Raw genomic sequence first — 26,161 nt, 5'->3', positions numbered from 1 at the left:
TTGCCCCGCTCTCCGCTCTGTTCAGATTGTCGCTGATTTGAGGTTTGTGTGTGAGTGACGGGGAGGCAGCAGCAGCCATACAATTCACAGACACAGTGACCCTGTGGGAGGAGCCTACTGTATAATCGCTTGGCTTGACTGAGCCAAGCAGCACCACAACTAAAGCCAAATACATAAAAAGTAAGTTTCTCCTGATTAGATTAAATTAGTACTTTTGGGTTCTTGGGTTCTGAAAATATATTACACAGACAAGATAAAAATAAGGCTGCTGTACAGTAAAAACAGCTGTATGTGGTCTTGAGATAATTTGAACTTACCCTAATAAGGACCACATCTGCAGCTTCAATGGCAACATCAGTGCCTGTCCCAATGGCAATTCCTACATTAGCCATTGCAAGAGCAGGAGAGTCATTTATTCCATCTCCCACCATTGCCACCCGTGCTCCTTGGTCTTGCAGTTGCTTCACTTTGGCCACTTTATGAGATGGGAGGACTTCAGCAAACACCTTCGTTATACCAACCTTAGAAAAGCAGAAGAGACATGTTAACTTTTATTAGCCATCTTTACAAATATATGTTCTAATGACTTATACACAGAAAAACCTCAAACATGCTACTGAAAAGTCTGAATTGGCAGATGTCACTTCAATGCGTTTAGAAGTAAATGAATGCTTTTATCAAATTGCTCACCGTTAACAATAATTCAAGAAAGTCAAGCTCAAAGTCTAAAGATGCCTATAGGCAAAGGCATCACTAAGAACAACATGTGGTGTGATCTGGGCCCTGGGAAGGACAGCTTGAGACTAGGGTACTGGCTGAACTAGAATTAGGTGGGTACCACTGGGGGACATTTCCTAACACTAGGTGTGCATTGAGGAAAATTGCCCGATACCTGAAGGGACAGCATGAAAAAAGAGACACTAGGGTGGACTGCCTGACAATAAGCGAGACACGGGCTCGGAGGACTGCCTGACTCAAAGGAGCAATGGAGAAGTATATTTGGTAGTGGCATCAATGGTTTGGATGTGAGCACAAAATACAAGGACTAGCTCTCAACAACTTGCTGCTTCAGCAACTTTGCTTTTGTTGGTAATTCAGTGTCAGTCCCCATTTGCCTAACCCCTAATTAAACACCTTTACTTTAATTGTCTTTCCTGAAACTTAATTCTAACCTTCACCTTCAACATATACCCCTTCCTAACACTCAGACCCAAACTGACCTGCCTACCCTACTGGGATCACTTCACTTCTGGTGGGGAGAAGAGGAACTGTATATCAGTACTGATGTCACTATTGGGTGTATTAAATGCCTGACAGTAGTAGATGGACAATACTGTATTCGACTCTAATTGAAACTATTTCCCTGTAACTGGTGATAAATGCTTGCCATTGGAATTATTTTCCTGTTATAGTCCGCCTTTATTTGGTATTATCTGCACGTTGGTGCCATCTGCCTGTTAGTATTAACCACAGAATACGTTGGAGCTTAATAATAATATTATTATTTGTCTCTTGCTGGTACTACCTACATTTCATTACTGTCTGTCTGTTGGTATTATGTACCAACTAGCATGCTCTTGATATCACAATACAAAAAAAACCAGCACATAGGGGCAGACACTTGTACAACCCTCAGTGAAAATAGTTTTCCTGAGAACTGGATAGTATGTGTCACTTTCTGACATGAAGGGCCTCACACCTGCTTACAAGCGATAAAAGGTTATACCAGAGTGTGGTTTGTAAATTGAAATATGACAGAATGAGGCAATGTTATAAAAAAAAGTTATATATCTGAAAATAAACATATGAGACGCTTTTCTTTGCTACTAATGTTATATTAATTATCCCTACTCTACACACGGTTCATTATATCATACTTTTTTTTGCTTCAGTGTCACTTTAAAGGACAACTGAAGTGAGAAGAACACTGAGGATTCCATATTTATTTCCTTTTAAACATTACCAGTTGCCTGGCAGCCCTGTTGATCTATCTGGCTGCAGTAGTGTCCTAAATCACACCAGAAACAAGCATGCAGCTAATCTTGTCAGATCTGGCAATAATGTCAGAAACAAACACTAAGTCCAAGGAGGACTGGCCCTATAGGTACTAGAAAGCACAGGTAAGTCGCTTTATATCTAAAAGAGCTGTTTGCTCAAATGGAGGGAACAGGCGTATCAGGTTACTCCTCAGTAGGTTAGAATACTTCTCATAAGTGCAGAGACCAATATATAATGTGGAGGTCTTTGCTGATCCCCCACAAAAACGATTGTGGTGTAGCTATTCCACGTAGAGGTCGTATGTAAACCTACTACACTATACAGAATATACAACAGGTAAGCTCAGATGCAGGCTTGATAACCTGCATAGGGAGCCCCTTAGTAGTATAGTATATGCTGCAAAGTGAAAATACTGGAGAGATTTACAAAAATGCTGCAATATGGAACTCTCTCTATAGAGTTCCATATTGCAGCACTTTTGTAAATAACACCTCATATCCACTCTGCAATCTCTCCAGTATTTTCACTTTGCAGCATATACTATACTACTAAGGGGCTCCCTATGCAGGTTATCAAGCCTGCATCTGAGCTTACCTGTTGTATATTCTGTATAGTGTAGTAGGTTTATATGCGACCTCTATGTGGAATAGCTACACCACAATCGTTTTTGTGGGGGATCAGCAAAGACCTCCACATTATATATTGGTCTCTGCACTTATGAGAAGTGTTCTAACCTACTGAGGAGTAACCTGATACGCCTGTTCCCTCCATTTGAGCAAACAGCTCTTTTAGATATAAAGCGACTTACCTGTGCTTTCTAGTACCTATAGGGCCTGTCCTCCTTGGACTTAGTGTTTGTTCTATATTTCCCAGTACAAAACTTTCTCGGTCTGTGTTTGTTAATAATGTCAGAAACACCTGATCTGCTGCATGCTTGTTCAGAGTCTATGGCTAAAAGTATTAGAGGCAGAGGATCAGCAGGAATGCCAGGCAACGGGTTTACAAGATTTTGCACGTGCTTCACCGCTCCTCTGGAATGCCCTACCACAACACATCCGTCACTCGCCAACCTTTGTTACCTTTAAACGCTCTCTAAAAAGTCATTTGTTCAGACAAGAATATGCGCTACCTTAGGCCACTTCCCTTTTACCTAAGACCAAATTGCACTCCTACTAGGTATCCTAAAACACACTGCCTCTATATATTGGTAGTATACTACCCCTCCTCGTGCCCCCCCCCCCCCCCCCCCCCATTCCCTTTAGACTGTAAGCTCGCAAGGGCAGGGCTCTCTCCCCTTTTGTGTCTTGGAAAATATACATTTTATTTATCATGTGACTTTTATCACTGTCATTACCAATTCTATATTTTGTATTCTGTATTTTGTATCATTTTTGTATTTTGTCACTAATTATGTATCTTGTATATTGGTGTACACCATTGTCTGTATTATTACGTACCCCATGTTTGTTTCTTACTTTGTACAGTACCACGGAATATGTTGGCGCTTTATAAATAAATAATAAGAATATGTGCTTAAAGAGGAACTCCAGTGAAAATAATGTAATGTAAAAAAGTGCTTAATTTTTACAATAATTATGTATAAATGATTGTCAGTGTTTGCCCATTGTAAAATCTTTTAAATGCCTGATTTACATTCTGACATTTATCACATGGTGACATTTTTACTGTTGGCAGGTGATGTAGCTGCTGCATGCTTTTTTGGCAGTTGGAAACAGCTGTAAACCGCTATTTCCCACAATGCAACAAGGTTCACAGACAGGAAACTGCCAGGAGTACCACGGTCCTCAGAGTTTCTTGTGGGAGGGGTTTCACCACAATATCAGTCATACAGCGCCCCCTGATGGTCTGTTTGTGAAACGAAATAGATTTCTCATGTAAAAGGGGGTATCAGCTACTGATTGGGATAAAGTTCAATTCTTGGTCAGAGTTTCTCTTTAAAAAGTAAAAAAAAACATGGCAGCTTCCATAACCCTCTCGCTTCAGTTCTGCTTTAAGCTGTTTGCATGATTGGTAGTAGAATGTGTGCTTAGTAATTGGTACATATTGGAAGCTGCCTCTTAGCTTCAGTGCATTTCTGTGTGGCAGGTAATTGTAACTTAGGTGCAAAAATCTAAACAGAAAAGACTTGCAAAATCCTGAGGGTAACAGATGTAATGGGGTGATTTTCCTGTGTTCAATAAACACAAATTTTCTGTGGCTTAATTAGAAAAGCGGGCAGTCATCAATGTTAGGGTTTAGTAAGTACAGTTACCTGAGAGGCAATGGTTTTTGCAGTTTTGCTGTTGTCTCCAGTCATTAAGACAACATCAAGGCCCATTGATCGCAGTGTATAAACAGCCAATGCTGCTTCAGGTTTCACCGTATCTGCAATAGCGATTAACCCACATAAAACACCTGTGGAAAAAAAACACAATTAACACAGGGATTCTCAATGACCATCGGCAACTGCAATAATACATTTGTAAATAAAATATTGAAACATGTTCCTCCAATCAGCAAGGCTACATGTTAATGGCATAAAAACAGCTCTTGCTACTTAACCAAATTCAACCAATAATTATATTGTTTTATGAGGTAAAAGAGGAGTTGTCAATTAGACCATCTTCCATTTAATTTGCAGCCACAATAAGCAGTTTGAATATGCCTAGTTACCACCCTGACAGCTACTATGTACTTAGTATGCATTAAAAAAGCAGGGGTTAAGTCCCCACAAAGTTCCTGTCAGGATGTTTACAACACATCCTGAAGCAGCAACAGCAACTGAGAACAGCTTCTGCCCATTGGGCCCAACATAATATGTTTCAATTCAGCAATAAGTGGTAGTATGGTATTAAAATGGACATTGAGGATAGAGTTACATGTGCCAAATTACAGGTGGGTTTTTAATCTGGATTTTAATAACTCCAGGGATGGAGCTATCCCGATTGGATTGGGTAAGGAGTCTAATAGGGTAGGAGAAGCATGATGTAAGGCTTTGAGGTGGAGTCTGGGGTTGACTAGATGATTTGATTATGTTGCTCTGAGGTTGCCAGAGGTGTAGTGCAACTACCACAATTCTTTCAAATAAACAGGGCCTAAACTGTACACAGTTTTAAACTGGCAGTTGGTTAGATTTGAAAAATATTACATTTTATAGCTAACCAGAAGAGTGAGTGAAGAATTGGCAATCAGTTTATTGTGGCTACAGATTAAAGTGGTATGAAACTCAGCATTTCTTCTTTGCTCTAAAAGGTAGTACCATAAAAAAAAACACTGGTATCAGAACAGCATTCAAATAGTTAGTGGGAGGTTCAGTGCTGTTGCCCAACTTGAGGAAGTGATTACAATAGTAGATGATAAGAAAACAAACAAGATAATATAAACACTGCTAGCAGTATCTCCGCTGAATACAATCCAAAAGTGTACACAGGAGAAGACACATTTACACTGGATATACTGTAATATAAAAAAACATCAGCTATGCAATAAATTACAATGACAGCTTTCAGTGTAGATAAACTGTACTTTGGGATCTTTAAAATTGTAATTTGTAAACAGACAATAATAAGTGTGCAGAAAAGCAACTATAACTATGGGTAATACAAAGTAGGAAAACGTGTTTTTACTGAATATTATTTCAGAGTTTAGTCCCTCTTTAAGATGAAAGAAGAGGTATTTAAAGGGACTCCGAGCTCATCTAAAAAATAAAAGTTGTACTCACCCGGGGCTTTTTCCAGCCCAGTGCTGGTCGGGAGGTCCCACGACGGCGTCCTGGCTCCTCTCCTACTCCCCGCTCCGGAATGGCTGACAGGCCGCAGCCCGGGCGACACTCGGCTGAATGTCGGGCTGCTCCTTCCGCGTATGACGCGGCTGACGTCACACGCCGGCCGGCGTGGCAGTACCGCGCATGCGCTCTTTAATCGCGCATGCGCGGTACTTTCACGCCGGCCGTGATGACGCGAGGCGGCCAGCGTGTGACGTCAGCCGCGTCATACGCAGAAGGAGCAGCCCGACAGATAGCCGAGTGTCGCCTGGGCTGCGGCCTGTCAGCCATTCCGGAGCGGGGAGTAGGAGAGGAGCCAGGACGCCGTCGTGGGACCTCCCGACCAGCACTGGGCTGGAAAAAGCCCCGGGTGAGTACAACTTTTATTTTTTAGATGAGCTCGGAGTCCCTTTAAAGATCCTTCTTTCACTTTACAAAGCACCATACAGTAGCAAGAAAAAGTATGTGAACCCTTTGGAATTATATGGATTTCTGCACAAATTGGTCATAAAATGTGATCTGATCTTCATCCAAGTCACAACAATAGCCAATCACAGTTTGCTTAAACTAATACCACACAAATAATTAAATGTTTCCATGTTTTCATTGAACACACCGTGTAAACATTCACAGTGCAGGTGGAAAAAGTATGTGAACCCCAAGACTAATGACATCTAATTGGAGTGAGGTGTCAGCCAGCTGGAGTCCAATCAATGAGATGAGACTGGAGGTGTTGGTTACAGCTGCCCTGCCTTTAATCACAAAGGGCCACAGGCTTACACCCCTCTAGTGACTGGGCTATTACAATGCAGTACACTACAGCTTTAAAGGTGTGTTGCACGGCTATACAACTTAGTACACAAATCAATCTGCCCCCTTTTCTGCCCACCAACAGAACTTTCTGTTGGTGGGCTCTTATTGCTGCTGCGGGGTTTTGTTTTGTTTTTCATTAATTTATTTGTAATTTTATTTTGAAAAAAAATTGCTATTTTTTATTCTCCCCCTCCCCCCCCCTCTCTTTCTCCCCCTGAGACCCAATCAGGGCGATCCTCTCTCATAGGTATCAGCTTATGAGAGAGGATTGCATAGTGAGCCGCTCCAGGGGACAGGGCTGTCCCCAATACAGCACTGCAGTAGATCGCTACGCTGTACAACACCAAGAAATGCCAGGTTTTATTTTTAAACAGTCTGCCAGCAACGCTGGCAGACTGTTTACAGATTTCTGCTCAGTCACTCAAGCGGGGATGTGTGCGCAATCCCTGCTATTCTCCTCCCCAGAACTTGACGCCTTTTGGCAATAGGCGTTCCTGGGGGAGCCACTTTGTGACCATCGAATTAGCGTTAGGCGGTCGTAGAGTGGTTAAAAAAACACGCACCAGTTTTGGGTTTGCTTTTCCTAAAAAGCATTGCCTGATGTGAATGATGCTCGCACAAAAGAGATCTCAGAAGACCTACGATTAAGAATTGTTGACTAGCATAAAGCTGGAAAGGGTTATAAACGTATCTCCAAAAGCCTTGCAGTTCATCAGTCTATGGTGAGACAAATCGTCTATAAATAGAGAACGTTCAGCACTGCTGCTACTCTCCCGAGGAGTGGCTGTCCTGTAAAGATGACTGCAAGAGCACAGTGCAGAATGCCCAATGAGGTGAAGAAGAATCCTAGAGTGTCAGATAAAGACTTCAAAAGTCTCTGGCATATGCTAACATCCATGTTAACAAATCTACGATACATAAAACACTGAACAAGAATGGAGTTCGTGGGAGGATACCACAGAGGAAGCCACTGCTGTCCAAAAAACATTGCTGCACGTTTAAACTTTGCAAAAGAGCACCTGGATGTTCGACAGCAGTACTGGTAAAATATTCTGTGGACAGATGAAACCAAAGTTGAGTTGTTTGGAAGACACACACAACAATATGTGTGGACAAAAAGAGGCACAGCACACCAACATCAAAACCTCATCCCAACTGTGAAGTATAGTAGTGGGGGCATCATGGTTTGGGGCTGCTTTGCTGCGTCAGGGTCTGAACAAATTGCTATCATTGAAGAAAAAATGAATTCCAAAGTTTATCAAGATATTTTGCAGGAGAACTTAAAATAGTCATCGGGCAAAACCAGGTCCCCCCTGCTCTACTTACCCGGGGCTTCCTCCAGCCCCTTGCAGCTGACACGTCCCACTCCGAGGCTCCGCTCTCAGCCCGAGGTCCCCGCTGGTGAAGAGGGCGGCCTCGATGTCGTCTCTACTGTGCCTGCGCTGCTGTCAATCAAACCCACGTTGTCCATGGTGTACTTCACAAGCACAGAACTACTGTGCCGGCGCAGTACACCGCGGACAATGTGGCTTAAACCAGTGATCCTCAAACTAAGGCTCACGGGCTGAATGCGGCCCCCCAAGGCTTTTTCATTGGCCCCCCAAAACACAAAATGTATAACTTCTAGATATGTCCCACTGCACCTTTAAATATCGGCGTCCCGCATATAGAATAGCAGTGCTGGGCCCACCCATCCACATAATGTAGAAGCCAGCGAGCAGTCATTCACTGGCTTCCAATCCAATTCTGCTTCAGATGACACTGCTGTCCAACTGGAAGACAGGTTGTCACCTAGGTATGCTTCACTGTCTTGTGCACAAAGACATTCTTCAGGTGCCGCATGACTGAATGGCTGCTGCTGGGAGTTCTCCTCCGGGCATGATTGGGGGAAATGAATACCTAGATTCAATGTAATGTTTTTCAGCATCATTTTATGTATGTTCTGGGCCCCCAGCAGTCTGAAATATGTTGACCCGGCCCTTGACCGAGAAAGTCTGGGGACCCCTGGCTTAAACAAAAGAAAATACACCTTCTGGAGTGGCCCAGTGAGGGTCCTGACATCAACCCAATTGAGATGCTGTGGCATGACTTTAACCACTTCATCCTAACTGGACAAAAATTTTCGTGCAGTTAGGCTGCGTGCACTCCCGCGGGCCCCCCCGTGCGCGCTCCCGCCGCCGGCCGTTAGCTCAGCCATCAATGAAAGGGATTATAGATCTCTTTCATTGATCGGACCCCCCCCCCAGAGAGAAGCCGACAGCGTCTCTTCAGACACTGCGGCTTTTCAGAGCTCTGGTCTTCTTTCTTCTTCCTGGGAGCGAGATCGATCGCTCCCAGGACTTTTTGACTTGAAGTGACAGGAATACAGAGGCTGCCATCTTCTCCATGCTACAAGCTTGCAGTCACTAGAATCAGACCTGCAGTCACTAGAATCAGACCAGAAGCAGAGGCAACTAGGACTGTGTCCAAATGAGCTATTTTTGATAGGACAGATGATCAGTCAGGAGCACAGATTTTCGGAGGAGATACAATTGCAATACATATTAGATGGAGTGGAAGGTTGTCAAAGATTTAATACACCTTTTCCATTCTACCTTGTCTACCTGTAGATTGGTTTCTACAAAGTCCTTTTAAAAATAACAAATATACCATTTACTGTTAGATATATTTTACTCATGACATCAGAGAGAGTATATTGTGTATACCAATACATACCATCAATAGCCACCAGAACAGCAGTGCGACCTTTCTTCTCATGTTCGGTCATTAGAAGGTCGGTGTCAGCTTTCACTGTCAGAAAGTTCCTGTCCATCCACTCACGATTCCCAATCAGCACAGAATATGTCTGAGAGGAGGTGGAAGCTGCTTACAGCACAAATGAGGAAGAAGTGTTAACTTCTGGTACATAATGTCCACATTCACAATCAGCAACTGATGACAAGTGAAGTGAATAACACGGTTATCCCCTTACATTTGCACCTGGGATGGTATTTGTATAAGGCAGCAAGTGTACATGGTGATGTGGAGGAAGCAAAATGGGCAAATGTAAGGAATGAAATGACATTGAAAAGAGCAAATGTGTGATGACTCGGAGACTGGAATAAAGCATCTCCAAAACTACATGTCTTGCATGGCACTCCTAGTATACCCACTTCAGCTCACAGGGATATTTTTTTGCATCTGAGCAACTTTCACCTCACATTAATTTGCCAATAACTTTATTACTACTCATCACAATGAATTGATCTATATCTTGTTTTTACCGCCACCAATTAGGCTTTCTTTGGGTGGTACATTTTGCTCAGAATTATTTTATTCTAAATCAATTTTAACAGGAATATTAAGAAAGAAATGGAAAAAATTCATTAGGCCATTATAGTTTGAAATTAATACATGCTACCGTAATTAAAACCCATGTATTTTATTTGCCCATTTGTCCCGCTTATTACACCATTTAAATTATATCCCTATCACAATGTATGGCGCCAATATTTTATTTGGAAATAAAGGTGCATTTTTTCAATTTGCGTCCATCACTATTTACAAGCCCATAATTTAAAAAATGATATTAATATACTCATTTGACATTTGAAATTTAAAAAGTTCAGACCCTTCGGTAACTATTTATGTTAGTTTTTTTAATTGTATTTTTTTTTTTATTAAAAATTTTATTTGGGTAATTTTTGGTGTGGGAGGTAAAGTGGCAGCTAATTTTAAATGTAAAATAATGTATTTATTTAATAAAAAATGGATGTGGGTGTAGTTTTACTATTTGGCCACAAGATGGCCACAGTCAAAAAGTCCTGGGAGCGATCGATCTCGCTCTCAGGAACAAGAATGAAGGCGGGAAACTTTTTTTTACGCGCGCAGCCTATCTGGACGAGAATGTTCGTCCAGATAGGCTGAAGTGGTTAAAGTGGTAAGCTCCTACAAAAAATCCTTCAAGCAATGACAGACAATGAACCAGTGACAGGGATCATTAAAGCAGTGAAGACCTGACTAGTCCAATCTGAAGAGCTACTGCAGCAGTCATTGCTAAAACTTTACATGAGCAGACAGGGCCATGTGGTCTTTCAAACGTCAAAAAATGCCGTCACGGGCGTGCTCAAGTCGTTTTGAGCAAGATTTGTCCAGCAGATGGCCAGAAATCGATAAAAATGAACGATCAGGTGATCATGTTACAGCACTGATTTCTGCCAGATTTGATCATATGATTGAATCTACCTGATAGCGATGCAAATCAAGTAATGTATGGGCACTTTAGGATTCCTTTACTGGGTACAATTGTTTAACTCTACAGTCCTACCACATCCATTTATTTTACTGTAACCTGAGAGTACCTAGGTGCTCCTACGTTTAAAAAAAAAAAAAAAAAAAAATCAAACAAACCTTTCTCAAAGGAGATTCATAAATGTTGTGGGCTTTTGGGGGGCAGCAAGCATTTACTTACCTCCATAGGGCTTCTCCCTAGCCCCCTGTCTATATTGTATGCTGGCCTCCATCTTGTTTGTCTCAATGCTGCAGATAAAGCAGCTGTGGAGACTTCATGTGGCTCCAGCCGCCGCAATGCATGCAGGAAGATGTTATCACATTAATGAACTACATCACCCGGCTTGAATTGTGGCTGCCTAACATCACTGTGGTTACTTCAAACAGAGGCGGGGTCAGCTGAATAGCGGTACTGGTAAGGCGTACCTTTGATGTGGAATTTGAGCCCTTTGACAAGGATTTGAATCCCTGTTCAAGCCAGTATGTAAAACAGTAAGCAATAGTTGGGCAAGGTTCCCTAATAATCCTGGTCACCCATTAAGCGACCGGGCACTTAAGTCGCTGCAGCTCTGGTGCTTTGAGTCTCTCAGGAGAAAAGCATGAAATAAATGTTCTGTGTCTTGTCTTGTTACCGGGTAAAGCAAAATGGAGACCCAAGTATAGATAGGAGGCTAGGGAGATATCCCTGGTAAGTAAATGCTTGATGCCCCTTAAAACCCCACACCACTGTTGAACTTCCTTTATGGGGAGGTTCGTTTGATGTGTTTTTCAATTATGTTGCTCAGATAAGTGACACCATTTCGATACTCTCTCTTAAATACTGTTTAGATTTGGGCAGTTAAAGGGACTCCGAGCAGTGCAGAAACTATGGAAAGATGCATATCATTTTAAAGCTCCCTTTCTCCTCTTTACAATGATATACAAAACGCCGCCCTACGCCTTTTAGTTTTCGCTATTTTCGCGATTGAAATTGCAGCAGCCGCGATTTCGAACGCGAAAATAGAGAAAACTAAAAGGCGTAGGGCGACGATTTAGAGGTCGTCAGAAAGAGGAGAAAGAGAGCTTTAAAATGATATCCATCTTTCCATAGTTACATTGTATTACACAGGGTGACTTTTCCCTAAAGTCAGCAGCTCCATTCTGCTGAATGCAGCTGCTGACTTTGAGAAAAAGTCGCCCTGTGTAATACAATGTAACTATGGAAAGATGGATATCATTTTAAAGCTGTCTTTCTCCTCTTTCTGACGACCCCTAAATCGTCGCCCTACGACTTTTAGTTTTCCCTATTTAAGCGATCGAAATCGCGGCCGCGGCAATTTCAATCGCGAAAATAGCGAAAACTAAAAGGCGTAGGGCGGCAGGTTTATATACCATTGGAAAGAGGAGAAAGAGAGCTTTAAAATAATATGCATCTTTCCATAGTTTCTGCACTGCTCGGAGTCCCTTTAAGAGAGAACCTAAGGTAAGAAGTATATGGAGGCTGCTACATGTATTTCCTTTTAAACCATACCAGTTGCTTGGCAGCCTTGGTGGTTTATTTGGCCTTAGTAGTGTTTGAATCACTCCAGAAACAAGCATGCAGCTAATCTTGCCAGATCTGACAATGTCAGAAACGCCTGATCTGCTGCATGCTTGTTCAGGGTCTATGGCTAAAAGTATTAGCAGCAGAGGATCAGCAGGATAGCCAGGCAAATGGTATTGCTTAAAAATAAATAAAAGCGGCAGCCTCCATATAACGCTCGCTTCAGGTTCCCTTTAAAACTTTCCAGGGATTCCGTATTCTTATTTCGGTTTTAAAAGTTAAAAATCTAGCTTTGAAACATAACTGTCTCACTTTCCTATGTTGTTGCTCTTTATGTTTATTCAGCTTCCATACATAGTCATGTGCTTCTAATTTTTTTCCCTGCTGTCACAAATGTTTGTCACAGCCAATTCACACCCTGCAACCAGTATTGGAGAAAATGACACTGGAACCTGACTGGGTTGTTAACTTTTATAGTGGGAGACAAAAAAGTAAAAGGGAACACAAGCAAGTTCTAAGTAGGTTTGGTATTTTAGGTGGAATTTGCCTTCTTAAAGACAACCCGAGGTGGGGTTCTAAGAATTAAATCTGCGCTCAGAGGCTGGGTCTGCTTATACAGCCCAGCCTCTGTTGCTATTTCAATCCCCCCAAAGTTCCCCCTGCGCTCCGCTCTCCCCATAAATCATCAGCCGCGCTGTTGACACGCAGCGTGTCACAGCGGGCTGTGTGTACTTTTGTCCTGTCACTCTCGCCGCTCCCCCCGCCTCCTGCATAGCGCCGGTCCCCGCCCGCGTCCCTTCCCTCCAATCAGCGGGGAGGGAAGGAACGGAGGCGGGGACCGGAGCTTTGGAGGAGGCGGGGGGAGCGGCATAGAGTGACATGACAAAAGTAAACACAGCCCGCACAGCGCGGCTGTGATTTATGGGGAGAGCGGAGTGCAGGGGGAACTTTGGGGGGATTGAAATAGCAACAGAGGCTGGGCAATATAAGCAGACCCAGCCTCTGAGCGCAGATTTCATTCTTAGAACCCCACCTCGGGTTCTCTTTAAAACAGAAGGAAATTTGCAATAATTCAGCTATAAGTGAACATTTGTGGTTACCCACAATGCACCACTACTGAATATGCAAATTATCCCTTTTCGCCCTTGTAGGCAAGGCAAGCATCCAGAACCGCTGGTGTATAGCAAGTCTATAGCATTAAATATTACACAGCCACACCAACCTCACATGTAGACAGCCTGTTTCGGGCTTTTAGCCCTCATCAGGACATGGTAGGGATTGATGTGGCTGTATGGGTTAGGGCTTTGGTATTTTATAAACTTATAAATAGCTCATCATGATACATGTCACTACAAAAACTACTGCTGAAGGAGGACCTGAGGCAAAGCCTTGAAGAACAAGAGATACATAAGAGGGAAGCCTGTGGATCCTCCAGAAGCTTCATGTGTCTTCCTTGACTCTACCGACACGCTATTTTTTAGATTACGTTCGTGCTCCCTACTGTGCACGAGCGGGCCGATACTGCGACTTAGCGAGTACAGCCATTCCTGGCTGGAAGCTTCGGCTTTATGTGCATGCACAGTATAGCTACGCACGTGCAAGAACGGGAGTGCGGCCATGGAGCATATCTGACAAGCTTTTGTCTGATATGTTACAGGGGTCTGTGCAAAGCAACAGTGTGGGTGAGGAGGACAAAGGAGGCCTCAGAACTATCAAGAGGCTTCCTTCTACCTAGAAATGTATCTGTTTTTACTCGCCTTTGGGTAACTTTAAAAAAAAAGAAAATCACAAAATAATTTTTGCTTTGAACTTCACGTTAACATTTAAATTGCAGAAAACACTGAATCAAACACTTCCTTACAGTCATTCTGAGGCTCTAGGAAGGGGTGCAGGTCAGAGTCCTCGTGTGGACCATCAATTTGGACTAGCAATGCATTTATGCTGTTTCTGGCAGTCATCTGTAAAGTGCTTCTCAAGAGGTGCTCAACATGACTGACTTTGCAGCTGATCCCACATCCGGGCACTGCCTGAAAGTCTGAACAGGTACCTAAAGTCTCTGCTTTCAGTTCCTGTGTAATTAAACAAACAATTCAGAGTATTGAAAATTAACAGTGTTAAGATTTGTACAATATGCCTAAAGATTTTGTTCTTATCTAATCAATGACAAACTCTGTGCTATTCTTACATCTATCACACAGAGCCATGAAACACAACACTTTAATATGACAGTCACTGTAATAATATGTTTAACCTCTTCTCATTTTTGGACGTACCACATATGTCCAGATCTGTGACTCACTGTGTTCCTGGACATACAAGGTACGTCCAGTGCAGAATGCCTCCGTTCCTGCTCCCTGCACATGCGCGTCCGCGTGCACCCTGTGGGCGTGCACTCTTCTGATAGTGAATGATTTGCTGCTACCAGCAATCATTCACATAAAGTTTGGTGGACAAAAAAAAAATTTGTTTTTTTTGTTTTTGCCTTTTGAGGGTCAGTGAGCCCATTAAAAATAAAGGGTTTTTTTTGGTTAAGTTTTAACCCCTACCCGACTAATAAAACCCTTGTGTCACCTATACCTGGCTCTAAGATTCATGAACACCTGTAATGGCTGCCACTCATAGCGATTGGATGCAATCACTAGGGCGACAACTCGGGGGCCCAACACTATATAGGTGCATCTAAATGTTATTGCCTAGCAATGCATCTATACAGTACTGGGGTCCCTAAACTGTGCGCCCTAGCAATTGCATGCAATCACTACAGACGCACAGGCTCGTGATAATGGAACGCTACATGCCCAACTAGTGGTGAAATATGGTAATATGTATGGTATCGTTTTAACTGGGATGAGCCAAATAACGTGTTTTAAGGGGTTTTACAATTGTGGCACTTGGCATGTAAAAATTGGGAAGGGGGAAACATGAAAAAAAAATGCGTAATTTTTGCATTTACACCTAATTTTATTTGATTAAGTGCCTGTTAAAAGAACACTGAAGCTAAAAAAAAAAATTATGATATCATGAATTGGTTGTGTAGTAGGGGTAATTACTAGAACATTGGTCGCAAAAAAAAATATTCTCATAATTTTATTTTCAGTTATACAGCTTTTTTTTTTTTTTATAACATTGCATCATTCTTTAATGCTGGGCATACACGGCGCGATAATGCGCCGGTATCGAGCCAGTGGCTCGATGCCGGCGCGTCCCCGCTCGTCCGCGCATGGATCGATTCCCGCTCGTCCCCGCCGCGTTTCTTATCAGCCGCTCGATTCCCCGCCACTGTCCGCCAGCGGGGATCGAGCGGGTCATCGGACCTGCTGAATATTATCAGCTCCCAGCATCAGCTGCTCGATACACAGTACAGAAACGCACCGTGTATCCCCAGCATAATACTTGCAGTTTACACATTAATCAGCATTCTAAAAGTTTTTGCAGAACAGGCAGTGAACTTTTGACCTGTCCTGAGCTGTTTTTTACAAAAGAAAAACACAATACAGCTGAGATAACCTAATCAGAAGTCAGAGCTCTCTGCCACTTTCAAAGTCACAGAGCTCAATGGCTATTTGCATAGATAACAACTGGAGTTTCTTAACTCTTCCTGTACTGGAAACAAATATTAGACTTATGTCTCTGCTCCTAATGCTTTATTTCTTAGCTGTACTACACAACCAATTCATTATATAATAATTTTTTTTCGCTTCAGTGTCTCTTTAATTTAAATATTACTTGGAAAAAATATTAGCTAAAGAAAGCCTAGGATGTCCTGTAAAAAAAAAACAATGTATGTATCAGTTTGATGGCATAGGTAATAGAAAGTTATTGCTGTATCAATAGTGACACAGCTGATATACCAAAATTGTCAGGACTCTTAAAGAGGAACTCCAGTGAAAATAATGTAATAAAAAAGTGCTTCATTTTTACAATAATTATGTATAAATGATTTAGTCAGTGTTTGCTCATTGTAAAATCTTTCCTCTCCCCGATTTACATTCTGACATTTATTACATGGTGACATTTTTACTGTGGGCAGGCTATGTAGCTGCTCCTAGCTGTTTTGGCAGTTGGAGACAGCTGCAAGCAGCTATTTCCTATCTGTGAACCTTGTTACATTGTAGGAATGTGCCAAAAGTAGGGGAGGGGTTTCACCACAATATCAGCCATACAGCGCCCCCTGATGGTCTGACTGTGAAAAGCAATAGATTTCACATGTAAAAGGAGGTATCAGCTACTGATTGGGATAAAGTTAAATTCTTGGTTGGAGTTTCTCTTTAAGGGACAAAAACCCCGTATAGCGAAGTGGTTAAGGTTAGCATACAGATCACCTAAGCAACATGAGGAGATGGATATACAACCAAATTTGTTCATGAATTACTATTTTTACCTCTTTACAATACTTTGTGACTGCTGATCCCAGAGGATGCTCACTGTTGCTCTCTGCAGTCCCCACAATTGCCAGTAGTTTATCAGTGGGCATCCTGTTGCTTTCCACCAACACCTTCACCTGCATGACAACTGGAGAGCCATGAGTGATAGTCCCAGTCTTATCGAACACAACAGTTCTCACCTGAAGGAATAAAATACATTAACCTTACTTGCACGCATAATATGGTGTACAACTATAAACAGTCAAAGGTGCAATCAGGGCTCAGATCAGCTTTCAGTTTTGTCAAAATCTTAAAACTATTGTTAAAACTATTGTTAATGTTCTAGTATGCCATCTGCTTTATCGCCTAAGATCAGACCATATGAGCTGAACAAGTATTGCCACACATGAAAACTGGAAAGACGATAAAGCAAACTATTATCATGCTTCCCTTTTTACAAATGTAATTAGTATTATTTGTAAACATAATAATTTAAGTGTAACCTGAGGCAGTTGAAACCAGGTTATCAGTGGTCTAAGCATTATAAATAGCATAAAACTAATAGAAAAAAAAAGTATACAAATGGTGTTGAAGCTACTGGAAGGGCTAATATGGATACCTCTACTTCAATCAGAAGCTAATTGATGAGATTGCCACTGCTGTCCAAAACTATCAAATTGTCATGATCTGTACTGAGCCTTGTTGACAATACAGAAAATCTTCTGAAACAAAGATCTTTATCTTCTTTGCATGCACAGCAATTACTTAATTACAAGAAAATCTGATAATTTGCCCTGCAACCAGTGATGTTATCAATTAGCTTCAGTGAAGTGTAAATCTGCCTTCAAAATTACATTATACCATTCTTCTTTGTGGTTTTTTTTTGTGTTTTTTTTTTTTTTTTTGCGTTTTAAAATCTCATACCACATAACAGGATGGATAATGAAACCTAAGTGGCCTTTACTCCTTGACTATTACTTCTACTGGTAGGCTGGTTAAATTAAGTGACCTTGCTGCCAGTATATATCCCACCAGATGCTCAAACATTGGCGTCCCCCTCTGCTGCCAAATGTCCCCATTCCCCTGCAATATATAATGCTGTATCACTGTACCAAGAAGACTTCAAATCTCGTCACTTTCTGTTCAGTAAGCTAGCACCTTTTCAGTAGGAGACCTTGGGGAAGACTCCCTAACACTGCTACTGCCTATAGAGCACGTCCTAGTAGCTGCAGCTCTGATGCTTCGAGTTCATCATGAGAAAAGCGCAATATCAATGTTATTTGCCTTGTCTTGTCACTGTAATTTATTGAAGTCTCCTTTACCTATGTATAGAAAGTACAGAGAAGCACCATGCCCTTTCCATCCTCCCCATCATTGGTCTCTCTAGGCCAGCTGTCTTTTGGTTAGTTCAATAGGCTAAGATTTACTACACAGTTCCTAAAGCGTACCTCTAGCCAAAAATCTAAAAACGAATGTTTAAATTATTGCACAAGTTATAAACATTTGGAGGGTGGTTTTCTCTTTCACACCTGTGCTGTGTTTTAGCCCATTTCCGGCTGTTAGCTCAGCCTCATGAAGAAAGGGCCTTGGCCTTTTCTATCTCCTAGCCGGGCTTTGCATTATGGGCGTCAGTGACATTCTCCCCTCTGCTGTAGGCCACCCCAGTGAATTATCTTGAAGTTTACAAGCTAGATTTCATGTTGGGGATGGCAAAATGATAAGGTGGACTAGAAAAAACATAAGGAGCAAGATGATGGCATCAATAGATTTCTACTACTCACAAAGGCATGACAGATATCACGTTGTTTACTTGGAACTGGCTTTACAGAGGACAGACTAAAGATGAGTGTGGTCATTCAGAATGTTTTGGGCTAGAGGTACACAGGACTTCTATGCCCCCATAGCTCCAAAACAGAGTGCATTGCATATTCAATTTCACTTTAACAGTCATGAACAACATAATTCAAAATGCAAAACTTACTTTGTGTGCCATTTCTAACGGTTCTCCTCCTTTAATTAGGATGCCATTCTGAGCACCGACTCCTGTCCCAACCATGACTGCTGTTGGGGTTGCCAAACCTAGTGAACAGGGGCAAGCTATGCATAATACAGTTATTGAGGCTTGAAAGGCAAAACGAATAATAACTTCCCCTCTTGAAATACTTGGGTTGTAACCCTGTGGAAAAAGAGAAAAAGGGGCTCAGAAAACACATATCCAGCATACTGATTAGTCTACTAAAACATTTCAGATGTGATCTGGCATCTTCTGCGAGTTTCTGATATGAATAGCTCCAACGCATGTCCCTAAATTTGTAAGTGCTTCCATGGCTTAAAGTGAACCTGAGGCAAAAATAAACTGAGGAGATAAACAATTGTATTTATCCTGCTACTCCTTAATCACTTCCTGTCCATGCTCATTAAAAATTATACGCACAGTTTGGCACCTGTTATCTCTGCTAGGACGTAGATTTCAATCATCCCTGCCACACGCTCCTGCCACTACTGCTGATCGCACTGCCTCCTCGCTCTGCCATTGGTATGATGGCAGAGCTCCCTGAGCTGGTCAGAAGCCGATTTCATTGGCTCCTAACCCCATGATCACTTTGAGCCAATCGCAGTTAAAATGAATGAATAAAGTGTTAGATATCCCATGGTTTTATTTTATATTTTAACATTTACGAATTAGATTGAATGTTTTATTCTCTAAGCTCAATGGCAGGCTATTAATGACCACTTACTTTGGAAAAAAGTAGGCAGTTAAAATCTGACAGAACTGACAGGTTTTGAGCCAGTCCATCTCCTCATGAGGGATTCTCATGATTTTCTTTGTTCTCAACAGCATTTCCTGAACAGCAGTTTAACTGCCAAAATAGTAAGATACCAGCCAGCCTCCTGACTCTCTTGCACACTATTTTGTCAGTCTGTCTCGTGCTACCACTAGAGTAAAAGCACAGCCAGCATTCAAAAGTGACCAAAACATTCTGCCAGAACCACTCCTTTATTGGGGATGTCTTGCTAATTGCCAATAATTTCCACCTGTTGTCTATTCCATTTGCACAACAGCATGTGAAATTGATTGTCAGTGTTGCTAAGTGGACAGTTTGATTTCACAGAAGCGTGAATGACTTGGAGTTACATTGTGTTGTTTAACTGTTCCCTTTTTTATTTTGAGCAGTGTATGTAGCCGACAAGGTACCAACAAGACAGAAGCTGTTACTGCATGCCTGAAAATTAACTCTTTCAGGCAACAACATTTAAAAAAAATAAAAGACTGGGTATTAGTATAATTTGCTCTGTACATGCACGTTTATTTCATCATGTCACAAATCCCCTAGGATACACTTTATGTATATTTGTAAATGTATGCACAAATACCTTTGTATTTTAATGATGACCTGTTTATTGTTTCTGTACCATGTTCCATGAATTACAATAACGTTAGGATCACATCAAATCTTTACTATAGCAACCTCTTTATCATGTGCGGAAATAGAAAAATCTGACAAAGGTGAGGAATGCTAAAATGCATAGCAACATCACATGGATGTCTGCTGCTGAAGCCTTGGTTCATTCACATCTGGGGCCATCGGTGCTGCTGGCCACAGTGCCGCAGGAGGCGAAAGACATAGTTGATGGACAATCACCCTTGATAAGCAATTTTTTGCTTACTTCTAGTAAGTGCAACTATTGTTACGTTAATGAAGCTTTATTACACTACTGGAGCGCTCCTCCGTTTTTCTATTTCCTACCAGCAATCTTACAGCCAGGTTGGAGGAGCAGCGCAGAGCGTATATCCACCCACAGTTCCTACGATGTTTCCCCGAAAATAAGACACTGTCTTATATTCATTTTTCCTTAAAAATATGTGCTAGGGCTCATTTTCGGGGAGGTCTTATATTTTGTGGTGCTAGCCGGATCCCCCTTCAGTATTTAGCTAGATCTCCCCTAGTATATAGCCAGAAACCCCTGGTGTATACCCACACACCCTCCTACCCCCCCCCCCCCCCCCCCCCCAGTATATAGTCAAAATCCCCCTATTATGTAGCTAGCGTATATAGGCATATTCCCCCCTCTCCCTGCCCCTGCCACAGACACTAACACCTCTCCATGCGAATGCACGGAATTCAACTGACATCCAGTACAATCGGGACGGTTGCGCTACTGCTGCTGTCAATTTACCTCCTTTGTTGCTGATCTCCCTCCTCCATAAAGTCGGATCCCCCTCCGTTTTCACTGTGCATAATTCATATGATCAGCGGGTAAAGGCAGATAAACTTGTACAGTATCATCGCAGCCGTATACAGGAAGTGATCTCTGTTTACTTCCTGTATACATCAGCGCTGTTACTATACAACTTTAGATGCCTTTCCCTGCTGATCTGAGATCTACATTATGCACAGCGGAGGGAGATCCGATTTGCTGGAGGAGGGGGGCCAGCAGCAGGGAGGTAAATCGGCAGCACAGCGTAGGGGGAAGGGGGGTTGGCTCGGCGGCATGGAGGATCGCGGGGGGGTGTCTTATTTTCGGGGGATGTCTTAATTTAGGGGAAAGACGGTATCTGCATACACACATAAAACTTATTCAAAGTTTTATCAGTCAAGGGTGAAGGCTATCACATCTCCAACTCATAGGAAAGACCTAAACCATACACACAAAAACAGAAAATCACACATTTTGACAAATAAGCAATTATAATGTTTTAGTTGTAAAAAACCAACAGACACAAAAAGTTGTTTTTTTTGTTTTTTGTTTTTTGCCAAAGATCTGCATTAAAGGACAAATGATATGAGAAGAACATGGCTGCCATATTTATTCCCATTTAAACAACACCAGTTGCCTGGCAGCTCTGCAGATCTATTTGGCGGCAGTAGTGTCTTAACACCAGAAACAAGCATACAGCTAATCTTGTCAGATCTGACAACAATGTCTGAAACACCTGATCTGCTGCATGCTTGTTCAGGGTCTATGGTTAAAAGTATTAGAGGCAGAGGATAAGCAGAATAGCCAGGCAACTGGTATTGATTAAATGGAAATAAATATGGCAAACTTCATATGCCCCTCACTTCAGTTGTCCTTTAAATATAAACCATAGATTCCTTCAAACATCCATTCATGTGCAGGGAATGAAAAGAGGATCTTCCCTGTATGTGATTGGATACTGGAGTTAGGCACAGACTGTGCTTGTCCTCAAGTTAGTCTAAGGGCTCATTCACACTATGTGCTGCGCTGTCAGTTTTGACGCAACGCACATAGTGTACGATCCACATGGCAACATGATAGTCCATAGACTTTCATGTTACCATTCACACTACAGGTGTGCGTCCCCATGCGTTACGATGTAACGCTTCTGGGGACATAAAATCGCACGACGCAAACGTTTCCCGACGGGTACGGCTGCCGGCGTCTGCGCTCTAGCGTTCCGACATGCATTCCGTGCGTTGACCGTGCGTTGAAATCGTGTTCGTGCTTGCGTTGTGTAGTGTGAATGAGCCCTTAATCTCAAACACCACAGTTTATACAGTATACTGTATTTATTTATTATGAGAGCTCAGATTATAAAATTATAGCTAATCTATTAAAAAATACACAAAAAACCCATATTTAATAATTATGGGTTATGATTGGGAGTAAGTGCGGATATAGTATGTTATGCTAACTTACAAACAATGGTGCCATGGTTATTAGGAAAAATATACAGCCTTTGGCATTGTATTGAAAGCGATGAAAATGTTGATGAAAATGCAAGTAGTCGCTCAATTTCACAATGGGGTAAAATAGCATAAGTGAAAATCTATTAAGAAGTAAACAACGAGGAGCTAAAAATACAATCAATTTGGCTGCAAAGTAATTTTCCATCTGGTAGCATGTGTGGTTTCATAATTACAGAACAAACAAGCCAATATAGCGAAATCACTCTAGCAAGAAGCAAGTAGAACTGTATGAATAGTTTAGTGCACTGTGTTCCTCTGAAAGATCTACAGGGAAGACAATGCAGACACTACATGACTCAATGTTTCAGCAGAGATGGGGCCATGCGCAAATATTTCACCCAAACTACTGAGTATGTTTGGAAGATCATGGTGACAGTGTAGATAGTTTGAGATTTAGGGGAATTAACTAGTATCCAGTGTACGCAATTTTCAAACCAAATCCCCAACTATTCAATGGCTCCAATAAAAAAACTCCACTTGTATTTCATTGCAGAGTAGGGCAGACAAAATGGCCATTTAGTCTGTCCTGCTTTGCCGTTCAATAAATGAGGAGGGTTTTTTTATGAGCCACTGAATGGCCAGCCTGGAGTATGGTTTGTGCATTGCCAGTAGAATAAAGGTACTCCTGCATGACTTTTTGCCTCTGTGCATGAGCGGTTTTTCCTACTAGGCCTGCACGGACTATACTTGCGCATGCACAGTACAGCTGTGCGCTAAAGAAATCGAGGGGCCCAGCGCAGGAACAATATGGTGTTACAAGAAAGGCAAAGCTTCTGCACCATCCACAAGCTTTCCTCTACTTTCCTTCATCTTTTTTCCCTTTAAATAAACACTTCAAGATTGCTTTAAAGGGGATTTCCCAGACAATCAAAGAATTCTACACAGAAAAAAATAACTTCTGCAGCAGAATGTGTATGCAGATGCAGAAAATATATTTTCCTGTGGTGGGGATTAGTAATCGAATGCAGTTAATAATTAATTATGCATTTTTCTTTGCTAGCAGACTACTGTGATTGCTACAACAGGATTTTCTGCTTCTATAAATGCTGCACATTATGGAGTGACCTTAAATTATTTTTGCAACTTGTATTCACAAAGCCTTCTGCGATAACAATGATCAGTAGCTTCTCCCAGGCAGTGGCCAGCCATCCTGTTATCTTTAAAGGGGTACTATGGCGAAACATTTTATAATGTAAAATATGTGCAAACAGACAAATAAGAAGTACGTTTCTCCAGAGTAAAATGAGCCATAAATTCCTTTTCTCCTATGTTGCTGTCACATACAGTAGGTAGTAGAAATCTGACAGAAGTAACAGGGTTTGGACTAGTCCATCTCTTCATAGGGGATTCTCTGCAAGGCTTTGATTCTTTATAAATATATTCCCTAAGAAGGATTTAAACAATGATGCTGGCCAGCTTCCCTGCTCACTACACAGTTTTTTGGCAGTTGGACAGAGCAACTGCCATTCACTAAGTGCTTTTAAAAATGAATAAATCCCTGAGAATCCCTTATGGAGAGATGGACTAGTCCAAAACCTGTCGCTTCTGTCAGATTTCTACTACCTACTGCAAGTGACAGCAACATGGGAGAAAAGTACTTCATGGCTTATTTTACTCTGGAAAAAAACGTACTTCTTATTTGTTTATGTTTACACATATATTACATTTTACAATTTTTCGCCATAGTGCCTCTTTAACCACTTTACCCCCAGCGGTACGGATTTCTCCGTCCCTTTTTCCACCCTGTTAACACCAAGGGACGGAGAAATCCGCACCCGCCGCCGCTCCCGTCTCTGTCCGCGCTCGTGCACGCCGCCACCCGCTCGCCCGGATATCAATGAAAGGGAACAACCTTTCCCGTTCGTTGATCTCTGCCCCCCGCAATGATCAGCTGCTTGTAAGAGAAGCAGTGATCATTGTGAGAAAAAAACAGTTTCCCCGCCTCCTAACCCTTCCTGCAAGCGTACTTCCTGTACGCTTGCAGGTCGCATAAACAAAAAGTTACTGTGGCCATCTTGTGGCCAAATAGTAAAACTACACCCTAAAGCATTTTTCATATACAAATACATTACTTTTACACTAAAAATTAACTCATTACCTCCTACACTCCCCAATTAATTTTTTTTGTAATAAAAAAAAATGACAATAAAAAAATACATAAATAGTTACCTTAGGGACTGAACTTTTTAAATATTTATGTCAAGAGGGTATAACACTGTTACTTTATAAATTATGGGCTTGTAATTAGGGATGGACGCAAAACTGAAAAAATGCACCTTTATTTCCAAATAAAATATTGGCGCCAAACATTGTGATAGGGACATAATTTAAACGGTTTTATAACCGGGACAAAAGGGCAAATACATTTCATGGGTTTTAACTACAGTAGCATGCATTATTTAAAAACTATAAAGGCCGAAAACTGAAAAAGAATATTTTTTTTCCCACATTTTTTCCTATTTTCCCATTAAAACACATTTAGAATAAAATAATTCTTGGCATAATGTCCAACCTAAAGAAAGCCTAATTGGTGGCGAAAAGAACAAGATATAGTTCATTTCATTGTGATAAGTAATTATAAAGTTATAGACGATTGAATGGAAGGAGCGCTGAAAGGTGAAAATTGCTCTGGTGCTCAAGGGGTAAAACCCCTCAGTTGTGAAGTGGTTAAGATATCCCTTTTATGTCCAGTCTGTTTCTCTAATTATCTGCTAGAAAATTCATGTGATCTGCAGATGGCAACCAAAAGCAAACACTTAAGACTATTATTGCTACTGGAACCAGGACACTGAAAGAAGAAGACCGTGAAGGCACTATGACAACTTGTTTTTTGTTTTTTTTCAGTATGCTTCAGTATTGCTTTAAATTAGGACATCAGGTCTGCTATTGTTAATGAGCGATTCGTACGTCAATGCAAATAAATAGCAATGCAGAAATATCACATTAACAGAAAAATAATCCTATTTTTGCACAAAATATTGTGATCAATTATGAAGTTAGAGATTTTCAAGTAAATTAATTTAATTGGTATTCATGGAAAATGAGAGCAAGGAATCTCAATTAGAAAATGTGCATCTAAAAATCCCAAAAAGACACACAAAAATTCCAACAAAGAGCCCTGAAATATCACAAACACAAATTCATGCATGCAGAAATCACAATAAGAAGTGTGAATGGGCCCTTTGTTCTTTGTCTGCAACGCTCAGTGTGTTAATCTGATATGTCAACATACAATTAAAACCATAACCAGGTCTATCCTGTTTAATAAGGGTCATACAAAGGTTTTTGCAGCACAGAACTGGAATACAGACACCTTTCTTAATGCTTACCATTTACTATGCATTGTACTTACAGGAAAATATTTCTCTACAATCTCAAAGTCGTGGTACCCAATAATTATCCAGACAAACAGGGTGAGGACAGACACGAGGACAATGAAAGGGACAAAATAACCACTCAGTTTATCAGCAAATTGCTGTATTGGAGCCTGCAAGAGACAACACATATTATTCAACATAATTACTATCTTTTCACATAGTTCTTAAAGAGGAACTCCAGTGAAAATAATGTAGTAAAAAAAGTGCTTCATTTTTTACTATAATTATGTATAAATGATTTAGTCAGTGTTTGCCCATTGTAAAATCTTTCCTCTCCCCGATTTACATTCTGACATTTATTACATGGTGACATTTTTACTGTGGGCAGGTTATGTAGCTGCTCC

At 41.4% G+C, this 26,161-nt stretch overlaps 1 protein-coding gene across 4 annotated transcripts in view; it reads right to left on the bottom strand.

Annotated features, from left to right (window-relative positions):
• ATP7A (ATPase copper transporting alpha) overlaps window positions 1–26,161 on the bottom strand; it is a 117,388-nt gene that overhangs the window by 10,193 nt on the left and 81,034 nt on the right. For 3 of the 4 annotated variants that reach the window (XM_068247597.1, XM_068247596.1, XM_068247600.1), the window contains 7 exons: window positions 25,793–25,927; window positions 18,711–18,905; window positions 16,747–16,929; window positions 14,227–14,434; window positions 9,290–9,439; window positions 4,271–4,413; window positions 318–521 (listed from right to left, as the gene is read on the bottom strand). In XM_068247597.1, coding sequence (XP_068103698.1) covers window positions 318–521; window positions 4,271–4,413; window positions 9,290–9,439; window positions 14,227–14,434; window positions 16,747–16,929; window positions 18,711–18,905; window positions 25,793–25,927 — 1,218 coding nt within the window. The remainder of the gene's footprint in view (window positions 1–317; window positions 522–4,270; window positions 4,414–9,289; window positions 9,440–14,226; window positions 14,435–16,746; window positions 16,930–18,710; window positions 18,906–25,792; window positions 25,928–26,161) is intronic. The other variant, XM_068247598.1, reaches the window with a different exon arrangement.

The sequence above is a fragment of the Hyperolius riggenbachi genome, chromosome 8 (assembly GCF_040937935.1).
Source record: "Hyperolius riggenbachi isolate aHypRig1 chromosome 8, aHypRig1.pri, whole genome shotgun sequence".
Taxonomy (NCBI): domain Eukaryota; kingdom Metazoa; phylum Chordata; class Amphibia; order Anura; family Hyperoliidae; genus Hyperolius; species Hyperolius riggenbachi.
This window is presented reverse-complemented; position numbering and strand designations above follow the sequence as displayed.